This window comes from Gopherus flavomarginatus, chromosome 21, assembly GCF_025201925.1.
Source record: "Gopherus flavomarginatus isolate rGopFla2 chromosome 21, rGopFla2.mat.asm, whole genome shotgun sequence".
Lineage (NCBI taxonomy): Eukaryota > Metazoa > Chordata > Testudines > Testudinidae > Gopherus > Gopherus flavomarginatus.
The window spans coordinates 17231919-17251517 of record NC_066637.1 but is presented as its reverse complement, the minus strand read 5'-3'; the positions used below and the strand labels follow the sequence as shown (position 1 = coordinate 17251517).

The window sequence follows — 19599 nt, the reverse complement described above, 5'->3', positions numbered from 1 at the left end:
TGGGGTGTCACCGTCTCCTCTCCTGTCACAGGAGCGGCTGGACGCTGCCCGCCAGGCGGTCTCGGAAGCCAAGAAGCAGAACGGCGGGCTGGCGGACCGGGTCCAGGGGCTGAAAACCGAGCAGGTGGAGCTGGAGCTGCAGAAGGAGGAGCTCGAAGGGCAGGTCCGGCAGCAGCAGGAGGTGAGGATGCGGCGCTGGGTCGGGACTGGGGGCGACTGTCCCATGAATGTAGTCCGAGCTGGCCGGCTGCTCGTAGCAGGGTAGGGAGGCAGTGGGTCACTGGGTTGTGCCTGGCTTTCTATGGTGACCCCAGTGAGAGCATCACCTGAGTGCCACCGGCACAGAGAACAGGAAGCGTATGTGGGGCAGGGAGAGGGGTTTCCCCAGAGCACTCTGTGCCGCTCATGGCCCAGTGCTACATAGTCATGGGGGGCTGGAGGGAGGTTTTCCTCAGTGTGTATGTCGGGGGGGGGGGGCCTGGAGGAGGGAGGTTTTCCTTGGAGCAACCCCTGGGGGTTCACTTGTGGCTCTCCCCACAGAGCATTTGAACACAGGGCTCCCTATGGATCTGTGGGCTCTGCCTGCCTGAGCTAGGGCCCTGGGAGTTGAAGTTGCCTTTCGTCAGTGTTTGGGCCCTTCCTGCCCCACAACTCAGCATTCCCAGGGGGCTGAGCCCCACGGTTGTTAAACCCCCACTGCCCCTTGTGCTGCTGTATGCTGACGGCCACGTGCCTGCTTTGGAGGGGTTCAGACTGGAAGAGAAGTTGCTCCTCCCAGGGGGGTCCCTCACCAAGCTCCATTTATCCTTGAGGCTCTCAGCCCTTCCAGCTAAGGAGAACCAGAGCGTTAACGTCTCTGAGTCCCTCGGTGCTGCCGGCAGGGTCTGTGCTGAGCTACCAGTCCTGCCCCGCTCACCTCCCAAATCCCAGCAGCTCGTCCTGCTTCTTTCACCCCCTTCCCAGCTCCCTGTCCTGTGACACGGTGCTCAGCCACGTCTCTCTTCTCCTGCTGCCCAGCTGCTGCGCCAGTGCCAGGAGAGCGAGAGCGCGGCCCTGCGGAGCCTGCAGAAGCTGCAGGAGGACAAGCACTTGCTGCAGGAGCGGCTGGGCAGCCTGCAGCGGGCGCTGGCCCAGCTGGAGAGCGAGAAACGGGAGGCAGAGCGCTCCTCCCTGCGGCTGGAGAAGGACAAGATGGCCCTGAAGAAGACCCTGGACAAGGTGAGCTGCAGGAGCAGGAGACGAGGCTTGTGCCTCTTTCCCTCTGCTCGTGTTCATGGTTCCCAGTGCTCTCTCCCTGGCACACACAGCCGGAATGGTACAAGCCGATTTGTCCCTCCAAGAAACGGCACTGGGGTTAGCCATGGGGAGATTGTTATTGGAATTCGCTAGCTCCGTGCCACTTTCCCGGCTGGCAAGGGGCTGCCTGATCTCGGATAGAGGATGGGGCTGACTAGTAGGGGATGCAAAATTCCACAGGATCCTGGGTCTGGCACTGGGTTCAAATCCTGGGCTGGCATTTCTATTGAGAGTGAAACAGGGTGAATGCTCAGCTTGGCTTCCGATCAGCTGTGACTGCTGGGGCGTGAGGGGTATTATCCATGGCATCGTGGGGCGTTACATTCGGGAACGGCCTGGAATCTCCTCCATCCATTCAGAGGTGCTTCGGTCATTGCATTTATGCTCCTGTGCCTGCGATTTCAACTGGCAACCTGCGGAATAGACTGGCCGTAGCAGACAGCCCCTCCCTGAGTGACCCCCTGTGATGCAGTAGGGACTGTCTGTGTGGGGAGTGGGAGAGCAGGGGAGGACTTTAGGGGATGGACGATGCCAGAGCCTGTAACCTGAGCTAGGTAAGGGAGGGGAAAGGTCAAACACCTTTGCCCGGGAAGGGGAACAAAGGAAGGGAGTGGCAGGAGGGAAGCAGTTTGAGTTTGGGCTTGGGGCTGTGTGGGCGGAATTCAGGGTATCCTAGCTAGGATCCAAGCACCCTGAAAGCCCAGAAGGACTCGGTGGAGGGGTCCTGACTGTGCCTGCAAGCTCTGCTGTAACCTGTGTTCCTGTTGTCCAATAAACCTTCTGTTTTACTGGCTGGCTGAGAGTCACTGTGGGTCCCAGGAAGAGGGGTGCAGGGCCGGACTCCCCCACACTCCGTGACAACTGGTGGCAGCGGCGGGAGATACTGCACCCCGTGGACGGCGCTTCCTGCAGTAAGTGACTGGGGAGCAGTAAAACGAAGGGGTGGTTAACCCCTGGGAGTGTGTGCCCAGTGAGAAGGACTTTGCAGTAACAGGGTCCCCCGGGGGATTGCAGCGAGCGGTCCCAGGGGCGGAGGAGTCTGCAGCTCGACCCTGGCAGAGAGGTGGTGACCTCAAGAAGGGCTGGTGCACTAGGGGTCCCCCTGGAAACCGTGGGGAGCGGCGAGCACCCCGGCCTGTGAGTGGTCAGCAGGAAGATGTATGCCAAGCGGCGCAAGTGTGACCTGGTGGAGCTGTGCAAGCAGAGGGGGCTGCACCCAGGGAGGCTCAGCAAGGACCAGCTGATTGCACAGCTGGAGCAGGGAGACCGCATGAATGAACGGAGCCCTGTCTCTGAGGGAAGCAGCCGAGCAGATGCAGCGCAGGCACCAGTGTCTGTCCCCGCTGGGAGTGGTCAGCCGGTGGACGAGGGCTTCCCGAGACCCCCCCTTCCTAGGCGTAGAGGAAGGGCGGGAAGGAGCCCAGTGTATACCGAGGGCACCGTGACACCCCCGGCCAGCAGGGGATCTGCCCGGCGAAGCTCACCCCCCAGCAGGGGATCCTCCCGGCAACGCTCGGCATCCGTGGAGCGGATGCGGCTGGAATATGAAAGGGAGCTGAGACGGGAGGAGCTCGAGTTAAAGAGGCGAGAGCTGGAGGAGAAGGCGAAACAGCGTGAACATGAGGAGAACCAGCGTAAACATGAGGAGAACCAGCGTAAACATGAGGAGAACCAGCGTAAACATGAGGAGAACCAGCGCCAGCGTGAGTGGGAGGAGAAGGAGAAACAGCGTAAACATGAGCTGGACCTGGCCCGGCTGAGGAGCAGTGAGGCCCCGGCTGCGGTGAGTGAGGGGGGACCCAAGCCTACAAAGAGCTTTGATAAGCACTTGCTGCCCCGGCGTAAGGAGGGGGAGGACATAGATACCTTCCTGACGGCCTTTGAGAATGCCTGTGAGCTGCACAGGGTTGACCCTGCAGACAGGATCGCAGTTCTCACCCCCTTGCTGGACTCCACAGCCGTGGAGGTGTACAGCCGACTGAAAGGGGCGGAGGCAGGGGACTACGAACTGTTCAAACAGGCCCTGCTCCGCGAGTTTGGGCTGACTCCTGAGATGTACCGGAAAAAGTTCCGGAGCCAGCGTAAAACCCGTGAGGTCACATACCTACAACTGGTCAACCGGGCGCAGGGGTATGCCCGCAAGTGGACAGCTGGGGCCCAAACTAAAGAGGACCTGCTTGACCTATTCATACTGGAGCACCTGTACGAGCAGTGCCCGTCCGACCTGAGGCTGTGGTTGATGGACCAGAAGCCGGAGAACCCGCAGCACGCAGGCCAGCTGGCTGACCAATTTGTGGACAGTCGGGCAGGGGATGGCAGGGAGGAGTCTCGAAGGAGCAGGCCTGCCTCAACGCAGAGAGAGAGTCATCATGGGACCTCCCAAAAGGGGCCTATGGAGAACCCCCCCAAAAGGGGAACATCCAGCGGCAGGTCCCTCCGACCCACTCAAGGGGACCCACGAGATATGGGCTGCTATCGCTGTGGCCAACGAGGTCACATACGGGCCCAGTGCCCCAAGCTCAGGGACAGACCAAGCAGACCCAACCCGCAGAGGGTGGACTGGGTAAAAACCCAATCGGAGGAGGGGCTACATTCCCAGGAAAGGGGGGCTGGCAACATACCACCTGTGGATGCTCCCGGTTCCGGGTTTTTGGTTTACCGGGTGGGCGCGGGGCTGCCCCTCCGGAAGGAGTGCATTGTTTCCCTGGAAGTGGATGGGAGGAAGGTCACTGGGTACTGGGACACGGGCGCAGAGGTGACACTGGCCCGGCCCGAGGTGGTGGCCTCAGATCGGATGGTGCCCGACACCTACCTGACCCTGATGGGCGTGGGCGGGACCCCATTCAAGGTACCCGTGGCAAGGGTACACCTGAAATGGGGGGCCAAGGAGGGCCCCAAGGATGTGGGGGTACACCAATATTTGCCCACTGACGTGTTAATGGGAGGGGACCTTGAGGACTGGCCTAGTAACACCCAGAGTGCCCTGGTCGTGACTCGTAGTCAGAGTCAGCAAATGGCACTGCTCCCCGACAACGGGGAAGGTACTCGACCTGAGGTGCAGGACCCTAACTCAGGGAGCGGGGAACGCCCAGGGGCACGGTGCAGAGAGGCTGCGGCCTCAGACCCAGCCAGCAAGAGAGAGCCGGTCCCCATTCCTGTCCCAGCTGCTGAGTTCCAGGCCGAGTTGCAGAAAGATCCCTCCTTGCGGAAGCACAGGGACCGGGCTGACCTTAGTGCGGTACAGACCATGAGGAGAGGTTGCAAGGAGAGGTTCCTGTGGGAGAAGGGGTTCCTGTACCGAGAATGGGCTCCCCCAGGGGAAGTAGAGTCATGGGGGATCAGGAGGCAGCTGGTGGTTCCCCAGAAGTTCCGTCACAAGCTGTTGTACCTGGCCCATGACATCCCTCTCGCAGGGCACCAGGGAATCCGGCGCACCAGGCAGAGGCTGCTACAGAACTTTTACTGGCCTGGGGTCTTTACCCATGTCCGACAATACTGCCAATCCTGTGACCCCTGCCAGAGGGTGGGGAAGGCCCGGGACAAGGGGAAAGCGGCTTTGAGGCCTTTACCCATCATAGAAGAACCTTTCCAGAAGGTGGCCATGGACATAGTGGGACCTCTCAGCAAGACGACCCGGTCAGGGAAGAAATACATCCTGGTGGTGGTGGATTTTGCCACTCGCTACCCCGAGGCGGTGGCCTTGTCCTCTATCGAAGCAGACACAGTGGCAGATGCGCTGCTGACAATTTTCAGCCGGGTGGGGTTCCCCAAGGAGGTCTTAACGGACCAGGGGTCCAACTTCATGTCGGCCCTGCTCCGGTCCTTATGGCAGAAATGTGGGGTCCAGCACAACTGGGCCTCAGCGTATCACCCCCAGTCCAACGGGCTGGTAGAAAGGTTCAACGGGACGCTGAAGATGATGCTAAAAACATTTATGAACCAGCATCCGCAAGATTGGGACAAGTACTTACCTCACCTGCTGTTTGCGTACAGGGAGGTACCCCAGGAATCTACCGGGTTTTCACCTTTTGAACTGTTGTATGGAAGGCGGGTGAGGGGGCCCCTAGACCTGATGAGGGACGAATGGGAGGGGAAGGCCGCTCCCGAGGGAGAGTCAGTGGTGGAGTATGTCCTGACCTTCCGGGAAAGACTGGCCGAGCTCATGGGCCTGGCCAGGGAGAATCTGGCCCGAGCCCAGAGGAGGCAGAAGGTCTGGTATGACCGCACAGCACGAGCCCGTACCTTCGCCACCGGGGATCAGGTGATGGTTCTCATCCCCGTGAGGAGAAACAAACTCCAGGCCGCCTGGGAAGGGCCCTTCAAGGTTATCAAGCAACTGAATGAGGTAAACTATGTGGTGGAGCTGTCAAACCGGGCACATCACCGTCGGGTGTACCATGTGAACATGATGAAACCATACTATGACAGGGGGAATGTGGTGTTGGCCGTGTGTGGACATTGGGAGGGGCAGGGAGATGACCCCTTAGTGGATCTATTCCCTGGGACAAAAGCTGGTTCCCCCCTGGAGGCGATTCCCCTCTCTGAGCAACTGACCCCGGGCCAGCACGCTGAGATCAGAGCGGTGCTGCATCTATACCGACAGCTGTTTTCCAACCAGCCTGGACGCACTAATTTGACTGTCCACCGGGTGGAGACTGGGTCACATCCCCCTATAAGATGCTCCCCTTTTCGGGTCACTGGTAAAACTGCCCAGGATCTTGAAAGAGAGGTCAGGGACATGCTGGCTTTGGGGGTGATCCAGCCGTCTTCCAGCCCTTGGGCCTCGCCAGTGGTGCTAGTCCCCAAGAAGGATGGGTCAATCCGGTTCTGTGTGGACTATCGAAAGCTCAATGCCATCACCGTATCGGATGCCTACCCTATGCCCAGGCCTGACGAGCTCCTAGACAAGCTGGGAGGTGCTCGGTACCTCACCACTATGGATCTTACCAAAGGCTACTGGCAAGTGCCGCTGGACGCAGATGCCAGGCTGAAATCGGCCTTTATCACCCCTCTGGGGCTCTATGAGTTTCTGACCCTGCCCTTCGGCCTCAAGGGAGCGCCGGCCACCTTCCAGCGCCTGGTGGATCAGCTACTGAGGGGGATGGAGAGTTTTGCCGTGGCGTATATTGATGACATCTGCGTCTTCAGCCAGACCTGGGAGGACCACATGTCCCAGGTTAAACAAGTCCTAGACCGACTCCGAAAGGCTGGGTTAACAGTAAAGGCTGAGAAGTGCAAGGTGGGGATGGCTGAAGTATCTTACCTGGGCCATCGGGTGGGGAGCGGCTGCCTGAAGCCGGAACCAGCCAAGGTGGAGGTGATCAGAGACTGGCCTGCTCCCCAAACCAAAAAGCAGGTCCAGGCCTTTATTGGGATGGCGGGGTACTATCGAAGGTTCGTGCCCCACTTTAGTGCCATAGCCGGCCCCATCACTGAACTATGCAAAAAGGGGAAGCCAGACAAGGTGATCTGGACTGAGCAGTGCCAGGAGGCTTTCCGGGCGCTGAAGGAGGCTCTGGTTAGTGGCCCAGTTCTAGCAAACCCAAATTTTGACAAACCCTTTATGGTGTTCACTGATGCCTCAGATACGGGACTGGGGGCAGTGTTAATGCAGGAGGATGAAAAGGGGGAGAGACACCCCATCGTGTACCTGAGTAAGAAGCTGCTACCCCGGGAACAAAGCTACGCGGCCATCGAGAAGGAATGCCTGGCCATGGTGTGGGCCCTTAAGAAGCTAGAGCCATATCTCTTTGGGCGACACTTCACCGTGTACACCGACCACTCTCCCCTGACCTGGCTGCACCAGATGAAAGGAGCCAACGCCAAGCTCCTGAGGTGGAGCCTGCTCCTCCAGGACTATGACATGGACGTGGTCCATGTGAAGGGAAGTGCCAACCTGACAGCGGATGCGTTGTCCCGGAGAGGGGACCCTGAACTTCCCCAGGTCACTGGGCAGAGTGACCCCGCTCAATTCAGTCTCGAAGGGGGGAGAGATGTGATGCAGTAGGGACTGTCTGTGTGGGGAGTGGGAGAGCAGGGGAGGACTTTAGGGGATGGACGATGCCAGAGCCTGTAACCTGAGCTAGGTAAGGGAGGGGAAAGGTCAAACACCTTTGCCCGGGAAGGGGAACAAAGGAAGGGAGTGGCAGGAGGGAAGCAGTTTGAGTTTGGGCTTGGGGCTGTGTGGGCGGAATTCAGGGTATCCTAGCTAGGATCCAAGCACCCTGAAAGCCCAGAAGGACTCGGTGGAGGGGTCCTGACTGTGCCTGCAAGCTCTGCTGTAACCTGTGTTCCTGTTGTCCAATAAACCTTCTGTTTTACTGGCTGGCTGAGAGTCACTGTGGGTCCCAGGAAGAGGGGTGCAGGGCCGGACTCCCCCACACTCCGTGACACCCCCCTACCAGTCTGCCATGGGGAAAACCCACCCAACCGTGATCCACATTCAGTCACTTCCCCATGAAGCGGTGCCTGGCCCTGTGCTCTGAGCCAGCAGACTCAGAGCAGAGAGAACCATAGCCAGACTCCCATTTTCCTCTGCTGCCTGCAATCCTCCGGAGAGCACCTCTTGGGGACACAGTCCTGGAGTCGTTTCCCACTCCCGAAAGCTGTGGGGTAAGGTCTCTGGTGAAGAGTGGGGCCTTATTCCTCCCCAGAAGTGACTGCATTGCAGCAATGTAGAGAGAAGCATTTCCCCCACATCCTCTAAAGCGGGGCTTCTCACAACAGATTTTTTGGTGGCCTCAGAGTGCAGCCACCAACACTTGCTGGTGGCCGCTCTGACAGCTTTTCCTAAAATACTTAATTAACTTTAGGAAAAACAAATACATATGCACATATATGTGTCCAAGTGCCCACCCATCTGTCTATCCCTGCCTTCAGCAAGAGCCCGCCCTGGGGAAGGTGGGTCGGGAACTCACTGACCGCCTGCGGTGTCCCAGACTCCCCGAGGCCTGGCTGGGCGGGACCGGGGGAGCTGCCCAGGGGAACTCCCCAGTGACCGAACGCCGCAGCGGCCTCTACTGCCAAGAGTCGCCTCCGGCACCGTGCACACCGGCCCCCCGTGTCTCCAGAGGCACTGCCCGGAGCCCCCGAGGAGGCTGTGCCCCCTGCTGGCAGCGCGAACACCAAGGTGGCGCGTCTTGCTTCCCTTGGTACCAGCGACTCAGGAGCAACAGCTCGGAGGGGCTGCAGCTTTCTGGGAGGGGAGACCGAGGGTTGAGGGGGACCTGCCTGAGCTCTTTAGGGGCAACCAAACTTTAAATTTTGCCCCCGTCACCATCAACACATACAGTTTCAGGGAGGCAGCGCCTCCCCTTCCCCCCGACCCCCCCCATGCTCACCCCCAATCTCTGCCTATGCTTTGGAGGCTGTTGTGGCTAGAGAAAAGCCCCCGGTGGCTGCGTTTGAGAAATGCTGCTCCAAGTGCCCTGGGATCCTTCCTGCTGGAAGGTGCTGTGGGTCATGGGTGCAGGGCCTGCTGCACCTCAGTTCCCTTTGTGGTCCCTTTGAGCGCCCCTCTCAGACCTCAGGCTTTACCCTCCCCCCGGGGGGAATCCGGTTCTCCTGCTCTCAGACTGGGCCCTGGGCTGTGGCGCCATGTGTATGGCCCAGGCTCACCCAGCCGGTCTGGTGGGCTCTTTGCGGGGGGATACAGTGAGCACCATCCTGCTTCCAGCCAGCGTGGGGTTCGTTTCAGCAGTGGGAACGAAGCGTTTTGAGAGGGGAGTTAAAAACCAGTTTGTGCACGTGGCTCTCTGACCCCCAGCCTTCTCGTAGTTGATGGGGGACCAACCTGGCCTAGCTTTTTCAGACTCCCCGCAGGGGCCTGGTTCATCTGAACGGCTCCCCAGCAACCACCGCCCCACTTGGGGGGGTGTCCCGGCTAATCCAGCCAGTCCCCGCTCAGGTCAATGCCTGGCTTTGATCCTGCGTGTGTAACCCAGCTGTGGGCTCAGGGAGAAGTTGAGCCAGACTCCTCAGAGCCCATGGCCCTGCCAGTGTCCCGTAACAACACACAAGTGTTTGCTCATGCGTGGCTTGGCCTGAGCTATCTTCTTTCCGTCCTACATGCGTTTTTCTCCCAGCCTCCTACTGAACTAAACCGATTCACTCCTACAGCAGCCATCCCAGGACCAGGCCAACCTCCAGCCTTCGTCAGTCAGTACGTGGCAGCACCACGCCCGCCACGCCACGCAGGCCTGGTCCTGGCTGGAGCAAGCACTGGGCCTGAGCAGCGGGAGTCTGGCGCCCAGTGCGTGGGGGTGGGGGCTCAGGACCATGTCAACGCCAGGTACCCTCTGTGATCACATGGGATACGTCTACACTGCATACTGAGCCCGGGTTTGAGCCTAAGCCCCCCTTCCGTCCACACACAAACCAGTCTGACTTGGGTCAGCCAGCACTCAGGACTCGGGTCCTAGGCCCCTGCTTGGAGGGTGGGTTAGAGCCCGAGTCCTGCTGTGTCTTGGATCCAAGCCCTGTGGTTTCGCAGTGTGGATGTAGCGCAAACCGCAGCCCTGACCCATAAGGGCTGCGTGGTGCATTGTTGGCTGGGAGACCCGGGTGCAGCCATTATAAGCCTAGGTTTACAATGCAGTGTGGACGCGGGCTTGGAACCTCGGAGTTCACTAGCGCGGCTCCCGCGGGCCGGGGCGTAGTATGGAGCGTAGCCGTAACCAGTGTGGCCTGACCCAGCCTCTCTCCCTGGGCTTGCTTGGCTGGCAGGTGGAGCGCGAGAAGCTGAAGACGCACGAGGATTCGGTGCGGCTGACAGCGGAGAAGGGCCAGCTGGACCGTTCCCTCAACACAGTGGAGCAGGAGTTGGCGGAGGCTCAGCGTCAGATCCAGCTGCTTGAGGTCAGCCGCCCAACCCGCCCCGCTGAGTGCTCTGTCCTGAGCAGCCAAGATGCGGGGCATCTTCCCAAAGACCTAGGCACAGTCCCGGTTCCTGCTGACCCCTGGGGATGGAAACACCCCGCGGTTCTGCTAGCAGCTTCAATCACGCGCTGCTGTGGCTGTTAGGATGTAGCCAAGATCCAGGGTGTGCAGAACCCAGCACTATGCTGCTGGGTCAGGATGCTGTCGACAGGGCCTCTTCATAGGCTCCCTTGCCTGACCTTAACCAGGCAGGACGTATTTTCCTGGTTCTGCACAAAAACCATTGGGTGAGGGGGAGGATGGGACAGAACAGTAGGTGGGAATGGGTGGGGGGATGAAAGAGGGTGGGAGTTGTGGGGGAAGAGACACAGATGGTGGAGACGTGAGTCTGAGAGGGGTCAAATACAATTTAATCTACAAGGCGGGTGTGAATGACGGCTAGGGGGGATTAGCCTCAGAGCCGAGCGGGGTGGACGTGATAGCATCTCTCCCCAGTAGACTAGTGTAGCTCAGGGGGTAGAAAAGGATGGGGAAAGTGGTTTGGGAGTTAAAGCCCCGGCCGGAGCATAGGTCAGGAGATCCGGGCTCGCTCTCTCCGCTGGGCCACTGGGACGCCATGTGAGCTGGGACCTGGTGCTTCACCGCTCTGTGCCTCTGTAGGGACTCAGGATGGGGATAGCGCCGTGTGGCGTGCGACGCCGAGTTCCGGAGGGAGGCACTATGGAAGCGCACTTGCCAAAAGTTGAGGGGGGACCCAGCCTCGACTTGGCAGTGGCATTGATCCAGTGCAATGGATAGTAGGGAGCCGGGACGGTGGAAAAGCAGTGGGTGAGCAGCACCCGTAGCTGTACTGATTGACAGCCAGTGACCTGCCCCTACTGCCAAACTCCTCCCGACCGTCTCCGAGCTACCCACCCTCTTCCTTCAGCTCTAGCCAGGCGCATCCCAAGGCCACCCTCCTTCCACGGTCTCTCCCTACATGGTCTGAGACCCATAACCTCCTTCCACACCTGCGCCCTCCTCCCAGCGCTGACCCGGGGTGCTGAACGCTTCCACACTCCCAGAAGGCCCTGCTACCGCCAGGGGCGTTGGCGTGGCTGCACTGCGCGGAGACAAGAAGCGGCAGCTCCCCCAGGGTTGAGGCAGGATTGTATCCGTGCCCAGGGCCTGAGCCAAGGCTCATCGTGGTCGATTGAAAGACGCCCATTGATCAGACCCATGTGCAATCCCCCGCCCCCTCGTCACCTGGAATCCTTGGCTGTCCTGGGAGGGAGGAGCCTCGCTTACCTGCCCCCCTGCCCTAGCTCAATAACCTTTGAACCTCGGCGCTCCCTGGTGTGCTTACTGCCTTCTCTCTTTTGGTCGGGCGGCTGGTCCCTGCAGGAGAACCTAAGCATGGTTAGAAGGACGCTAACGTGTTCCTGGGTGAGTCATGCCTCTGGCTCAGTACTTGTAGCTAGTCCTGTGCGCGGAGCCTTTCACCCAGCCCCTCCCGTATGACGCTCCCCCTCTTAGCAGAGAGCCAGACAATCTATTGCAGGCCAGGGCTTGCTGCGCATTATTGTTACTCGTATTACACCCGGCATAATTGCAATCAGGATCCTGTCATGCTAGGCCCCAGGCAGGCATGGAGTAGGAGACCGCCTTACCAGATGCCCATCCGTATGGACAGGGTGGGAGGGGAAACTGAGGCACAGAGCAGTGAAGTATCTCGCCTAAGGTTACACAGCATTTCAGTGGCGGGGCCGAGAATAGGGTAGAAGCTGCCACGGTTTGAATACGTTGCAGTTGAGTGAAAACAACGCACTGGGGATCGAACCCGGGCCCTTTGTGAGCTGCTACAGCTTGTGTGAAAGCCACAAGACTCCTTAACTCAGGGGTGGGCAAACTTTTTGGCCTGAGGGCTGCATCGGGTTTTGTAAATTGTATGGAGGGATGGTTAGGGGGTGGGTCGTGGCCCAACCCCCACCTCCCATCTGACTGCCCCCGGACCCCCGCAGCCCCAACCAACCCCTCCTCTCATTTCTGACTGCCCCCCCGGGACTCCTGCCCCATTCAACCACCCCTTCTCCCTGTCCCCTGACTGCCCCTGGAACCCCTGCTCCTGACTGCCCCTTGCCACCCTATCCAACCCCACCCTCACTCCTTCCTGACTGCCCCCCAGGACCCCTGCCCCCATTCAACCCTGTTTCCCCCTGACCACCCCGACCCCTATCTACACCTCCGCCCCCTGACCACCACCCCAAACCCCTGCCCTCTTTCCAACCCACCCTGTTCCCTGCCCCCTTACCACGCTGCCTGGAGCACCGGTGGCTGGTGGCGCTACAGCTGCGCTGCCACCTCCACCACCACGCAGCACAGAGAGCGGGTCAGGCCGGGCTCTGCAGCTGCGCTGCCCCCAGGAGCTTGCCGCCCAGAGCCTTGCACCCGCGTGGAGCGAGTGAGCTGAGACTGCGGGTGAGGGGGACCAGCAGGGGAGGAGCCGGGGCAGGGCTGGCTCCAGGCATCAGCCGAGGAAGCACGTGCTAGGGGCGGCACATTCTGAGGGGCGACCTTCTGGCCATTCTTTGGGCCGCACAATCCGGCTGCCATTTTATTTTATTTTATTTTATTTTATTTTGCTTGAGGCAGCAGAAAAAGCTAGAGCCGGGCCAGGAGCTCGGGGACCAGGCAGGCCGGTCGGCCCGTGGGCCGTTGTTTGCCCACCTCGACCTTAGCTGGTGGGTTACACAGGCAGTAACTGAGACAAGCAGCTACTGTGGGGGTGTTTATGTGAACCTAGCAGCCAGAGTGCAGCTCTGGGGCCTTCGGCATCTTAGCCTGCTCTGTGGCTCCCGTTCTAGTCATGCTGAGCCCTGAGGGAGTTTTTGTCCCCCGTTCTCGGGTGTGACGAGGAGTGTGGGCAGGGGCAGGTGGTTATGAAATGGAGCCTGAGGGAGACCCATGCAGTCGATGGCCTGTGTGAGCACATAAAGTCCCGGGGTCTTGTCTACACTACAGCACTTGCTGCATCGCCACTCAGCTGTGGCACTGTCTGTGGCCCAGCTGTGTTAAGCCCAAACTGGTCAGCAAACGTCTTCCAGTTGGGAGCCGGTAAGAAAGCGTGAAAAGGGTTTTCCTTCCCCGCAATCTCTGTTTTCTAACTTTTTCCAGTTGGGGCTGGGGGAGATCATTTCAGAAAAGGGAGGGAGGCACGAGGACCCCAAAATCCCAACAGAAAATGGCCACGTCTTGGTTTCAAAACCCAAAACGACGTGACTCTGGGTTAGTTTTGAAACAATTAGTTTTATTGTTCTGCTTGGAGCACTGAAACAACGCTGCCATTGTCCCTTGGAGAATTTTTGGTCTACATATTTCTGCCAGGAAAATTTTTTTGGTCAAGAAATGTCCCCTAGCTTGCATTAAAACATTCAGCAGGCAGGAAGGCGAAACGATGCTTGCGTGTGGGCGTGCGTAACCATGGTTGAACCTGGGCGGGGCCTGGGGTCCTTAAAATAGCAGCCTTGTAACGCAGCAGCCGCACAACCAGCCTTGAAGTTAGGGTTTAATTTGAAGCCAGTGCTGAGATCCACCAGGCCTAGTGGGGTGAGGATCTGTCAAGTCCAAGGCAGCAGAGAAGCCTAGGGCCTGTGCAGAGCACTTTAGCCAATACTGGGAAGAAACCAGGCTGCAGAGAGACAAACCCAGCGAGGGTCACTGGTCAGATGCTGCTGCAGCAGCAGGGCACTTGGAGCTGAAAAGGAGGCACCAGCACAGAAGGGAGAGTGGGAGGAGGTGACGCCTCTCCAAGGTGGATGGTGGCCGTTCTACTGAACTGAGTTCTGAAGGTGGCTCCTTCCTGTGTCAGACACAGGGGCATGGTAGGGTGGAGCCTCCATTTCCTTTAAAGTCCCTGGTGTCTCCAAGCAAGGGAAGCCGCACACGGGGGGGCTGTGGCCGTGCTGGCTGTGAGATGGCACAGGCTGTGTCCGTAGGGAGCGGGAGGAAATGCAGCGGGTGGTGGCTAATGGTGGCAGAGCGATGTGATCACAAGGGGGTTGTCTGGGCAGATGGGGTGCAGGGGACTTTTTATTTTGCTGGGGGTGGGGGGGAATCCCAAGGTGGGATGAATCAGCCCTCAGAGGAGGGCCTGTGTGGTCACTTGACCAGCATGGCCCCGTGGAAGCCTGGCTGTGTGAACCCTCCTCTGCCTTGCTCAGGCTCAGGTAATGGAGATGGAGCAGACCCAGTCCCAGAGCCTGGTGGAGACGGCCACCCGCCACCGGCAGGAGCTGCAGCTGGAGATCGAGCGGCTGCGCGGCTCCCAGCTGCAGGCAGAGCGCACGCTGGAGGCCAGGGAGCGAGCGCACAGGCAGCGCGTCAAGGGGCTGGAGGAGCAGGTGAGCTGCTGGAAATTGACTAGCCGCGCGCGAGCTACCCTGCCGCCAGGGTCCCTACAGCACCCCCTGCTGGGAGAGGCTGGGCCTGGAGCAGCTGTAAGTTTCCCCTGCAGCCACTGCTCCCACAGCTCCCGTCCTCCCGGATTCCTTTGCCTATTTGGGGAAATAGCCCCGAAATGCTGCTGCACCATCTGGCTCTGCCACGGCTTTGGGGGACGCCCCCCGTGCAGCCAAAGTGCTGACTGGATTCCCCCCCCCCTTTTTTTTTAATCCTTCACAGATCTCCACACTGAAGGATCAACTGCAGCAGGAGCTGCGGCGGTGCCAGACCCATTACTCTCACTCCTCTCTCCTCTCAGGGAACTAGGATTCCTGCATCTCCCTACCGCCACCGTGACCAAGGAGCCTTCAGTGCTAAGCACCCGCCGGCTCTATGCTCCAGCAGTGTGGCGGGGAAATTGGGTTTGTATAGAGGGGGGATGCCCCTGCCATCACCCTCCCCATATGGCCCTGTGGATTCCTTGGGTGCTCAGACCTTTACAAAAGACCAGCACGTGCACACGTTCCCCTGAGCGTGCATCGAGTCGAGCTGACATGGAATCAGGGAGCGTCTCAGAGCTGCTAATTTGCCTTCTCCACTAATGTATCGTTATGGATACGCTACAAATGGAAACGAATCAGTGACAACGGGCAGCCTGGATCTGATTTTTCAGCAGCGCTGAGCACCCCCAGCTCAAAGCACAGTCCACTGGCGCTGGGGGTGCTCAGTGCCAGGCAATCAGGCCCCAGGTGGCCTTGCTCAGAAGCCACCTTCAATCCTTTTGTAGCATCTTTCCAATGGCGGGTGAATTGTTACACTGGATAGCAGCCCCCTTCCTTTTGAAGTGGGGATAGAAGGTAACATTGGCTAATAGTCAGAACAAGGGAGTGAGGACTCCTGGGTTCTATTCCAGATGCTGCTGCGTCGTATGATTGCCTCACTCTGTGCCTCAGTTTCCCCATCTAATGCAAGGCTAATGATACTGACCTCATAGAGGAATTCTGAGGCTTAAATAATTACCATGATGTGCTCTGAGATCCTCCACTGGAAGGTGCTCTACAATAGGGTTATTCGTAAGCAATATTATTAAGTTTAATAGAAACAGTGGCTTCTTTGTCCAGAGGGTCATGCTGGGGCCTAACATTAAAAATGCAGCTCTGAAGGGGGGAGGGCATTTGCAGGCCGACGATTGAACGCCCGTGGGTGACTGGAGTCAAAACAGGGGCTCAGTCACCAGTGAAATGGGTTTGCTGATCGGTGTCATCCCACTATTTCATTAACCCTAAAAGGCCCCTTCAAGCAAAAATCTATTTTGGGGGGCTGGTTGGGACCAAAAAAAAATCTACAACTAAACTGAACTAGGTCCTGCAAAACCAGCATTTGCCTTCTCAGCAAGGACGCTTCTGCCACTCCATTTTTTAAAAAAACAGCACTTTCCTAAGCATCAGGAGAATGTATATTTGATACGTAATTTTCTACTGCAGTTTTTACTAGAGGTTTGGAAACTTTTTAATATTTTGTCCTCACTGTTCGTATGAAACCTGCTTCTGCAGCTCTGGTTCATCCACTGTGTTGCCCAGAAGACCCATAACCCTTTGTAGAAAATGGGGGGTGGGAAGATTTGTTTTTATCAAGGATTTGAGTTGGGTGCTCTGCTCTACCTTGACCGTCCCAGTTTGTTTCCCTTAGAGCAGAGAAGGGTCAGTTTCACCGAACGCTAGTCTAAGCAGCTGTTGATTTTTGAACATTTGCTCCTCCGTTCCAGGTGTTTTCTCCTCCTCTCCACTAGCCAGCAGCCTCATGCTCTGCATGACCGTGTTGGCTGAGAACGTGCCCATCGTGTAGCTGTGCATCCATTACCATCTCAGGGCCCCCGCTCCTCCCAGCATCCTGCTCAGCCCTAGTGCCTGCACTGGAACGACATTGTCATAAGCAATAGGTGCTCTTAGTACATCCTGAGCCTGTAGCTGCTTTCTGAAACCAGTAGGTGAACAAACTCCACCATGGAGCTGTAGTCATTAATCATTGGTGCCTGCCAAAGCCTAGTTTATTGCACGGCCCGTGAGGGGAAAGCTGAATGACCCTGAGCCCCAGAAGAGCCATGATAACTGGGTTAGGAGGCACACTGAACAGTGAAAAGTTCCTTTTCCACAATAGCAACGAGTTGAGCATTAGAGTTAGCAGCAGCCTGTGTACTTGGTCCAGCCTTGGCCTTGGTGTCTAGTTAAAGGGCCACTGCCAACTTGGGCACCGACGGCTGAAAAGTTTTAACTTATTACAGGTCACACCAAGATCCTGAGAATTTATTTTTCTCTCCGTTTGGTTTGGGCATTTGACAGCACTGTGTGTTTAGTCAGTTTCACTGGGGCCCTTGTTTTAGGGGTGGGAGTTTAAGATCGAAAAGTGGGATTGTTAAACATCAGCACCTGAAACATCATCACGCAGTTTTTCGAAACTGACCTGATTCCAGGTTGTCCCAGACCCACAGCCTCCTCCAGTGACCCTTGGCTCTGCCCGTTAGGTTGATGAGCAGAGCTGTCTACGCTAATGACAGTAGCATCTCTTCAGACTTCTCGGGTTGTGTGTCAAAAGGGAGAATCGGCTGCAAAAGGGCAGCTGTAAAATTAGAGCAGGAGAAGGAAATGCACCTAGTGGAGATGGCTGTTGTGGGGAACTTTTCTCTAATAACTGGCCTGGCTTTCTTGGGCAGGTGACTAGAAAGGCACCGAGAGGGCTGGGAAGAAACTCTGCATCAAGTGTCATGTTCTGATCTCAGTCCCCAGCACTAGTGTAATGTAACCCCCACAAGCACAGAGTTCTGCAGCCCCGCTGGAAAGGAGGAAGCCAAATTAACTCCATGGAGGCAGCGCAGGGCAGCCGTGAGCCTAGCATAAGCTGTTAAGCTAGCGCTTGGCTGGGCTTTCTAAGCAATCTGGGGCCTAGGACCGATGGCTACAGGAGACTGGGGGAACTAGGCTCTGTTCACTGGTTTAAAGTACAGTTCTGCTCTCAATGAAGCCTCTCAGCTCAGCTGTGCTCCTGTCACACATCAGATGCCCTCACTTTTGCTCTAGGCTCTGAGTCAACCTGGGCCCTTTCCCTCGCCTGTATCAGCACTAATGATTCCGCAGGGACACTTCCCCCCCCTCCGTGTCTGGCTGTGCTCACTGACGCAGGTGTAACTGGTTGGAATTCAGCAAATGGCTCTGCTGCTGCCCCAGGATGCAAGAAGGCAGCTGTCACTTTCGGACGGTGTTAGCCCTGCAGGAGCCAACACTTAATTAAAAAAAAACAAAACCCACACACTGAAAAGCACACAGGAGGTGCTGTTCTTTGCTGTGAGATCAGGCCCCTTTGAAAGCACTTTCAGGCTGTAGGTTTTCACACATTCCTCTCCCAGCTCTTTTGTGACACTAAATTGAAAAGGCACAGGCAGGCTGTGCACAGCAGCATGCAATGAGGGTCTTACTAAAATCCTGGTTCTTTAGCACAAGGTTTTTCTACCGATAGGTGGCTGGGTTTGTTTTTAAAGTGACCAAGTTTTCTACTAGAAATTCTTACTTTTCTTTTGTTCTCACTTGTGTAACAATTAATCATGCCAGGAAGAGTTTTTTGTTTTTGTTTTTTAATAGATTATATGGGTACTTTCTTGATGAATTTGGCCATTGGAAGAGGAGCGCTTGCCCCACACTCGGGGGCAATGTCAGCTCACCTCTCATTTGAAATCCCTGGTGGTCAGTTTCCTGTAAGCTGAAGCAATGGAAAGACCAACCAGGGAAGTCTGTGTCTCTGAGTCAGACTTTTAAACATTTCCAAAGTTTGTATAAATGTTTTACAGAGGGCTTTAAAAAAATAATAATAATCACACCACAGACAGGCCCTTGCTCAGCCTGCCTCCCCGCCTTTGCTGTCAGGGACCGGCCCCTGGTCCAAAGTCGCATTAAACAGGAAGAAAAAACGTGTGCCAGCTGAGTGTGTGTGAGACTTCATTTTCTCCTGTAGTAGGTTGCTGTCATTGGAATAGTATCATAGGGCTGGTGGGGAACTCAAGAGCCAAACCAGCAGCAGATAATTTATGAACATGAATCAAAGCCAGGAAGGACCTCACTTAATTTGTGTTGGAGTTAAGGAATACCTAGTTTCACTGCTGTCATACAGATCCCCTCAGGCTACCGGTGAAACTGACAAGGATGGTCACTTTATGTCACCATGTGGAGCTTGAATATCTGGCTCCATGAAACATACCGGCACTAGCTCTGATCAAGCCAGCATGCTAAAAGTAGCAGTGCACCCACAGGGATGGGATGGGATAGCTGCCCTGAGTACAGTCGAGCTGGGACTATAGATCCATATGTGGGCAGCTAGTCGAGCCTGCTGCTCCACTTCCATTTTCAGCATGTTCCTATGTAGACATATATCCTCCTGCTGCTGCTGGGGAAAGCTAGAGGCAAAGAGCTTGAAGCTAATGCTTCCTCCAGCGCTGTCTCAGTACAGTGTGAGGGTCTCTAGGCTGGCGAGGGAGTGTGGGCTGAGCCCAGGGACAAGCGACTGCTACTTAATCAAAGCTCCTGCTTGGCCGCCAAGGGATTGAAGCATACGGTAGAACCTCCGAACGGAGGTTTTCCATGACTCTGAACTGTTCATAACTCAAACCAAAGCAGAGTTCAGGCTCCAGCTCTAGCAGCTGAGCCCTTCCCAGCCAGGGAACGGGTGTGTGAAAGTGGCCTAGACCCCCAGCATTGCTCCTGCTCTGTCTCCAGCTGCCTTGGGCTAGCAGCCCCGGGGTCTTGCTGTAAGTGGCTGCCTTGTGCGTAGGGGTGAAGGGGTTGGGACAGGCAGCCCAGATGCACCTACCTTTGAGGTGCACAGGCACAAGATTTGCTTTTTTTTTGTCCCTGCTGCCGCCTGATTGGTTAGTTCCAGTTTCATGTGGTGTCCGGTTGACCAGCCCGTCCATAACTCTGGGGTTCTTATCTCTGAGGTTCTACTGGAGTTAAACTGAAAGGC

General features: G+C 57.1%; 1 protein-coding gene across 4 annotated transcripts in view; it reads left to right on the top strand.

Annotated features, from left to right (window-relative positions):
• The window catches only part of CROCC (ciliary rootlet coiled-coil, rootletin), an 83302-nt gene extending 64746 nt beyond the window's left edge, over positions 1–18556 (top strand). For all 4 annotated transcript variants that reach the window (XM_050931307.1, XM_050931305.1, XM_050931306.1 and 1 more), the window contains 5 exons: positions 32–181; positions 1018–1218; positions 10021–10152; positions 14373–14552; positions 14833–18556. In XM_050931307.1, the coding sequence (XP_050787264.1) occupies positions 32–181; positions 1018–1218; positions 10021–10152; positions 14373–14552; positions 14833–14919 (750 nt within the window). In that variant the 3' untranslated portion in view covers positions 14920–18556. The remainder of the gene's footprint in view (positions 1–31; positions 182–1017; positions 1219–10020; positions 10153–14372; positions 14553–14832) is intronic.
• The last annotated feature ends 1043 nt before the right edge of the window (positions 18557–19599 follow it).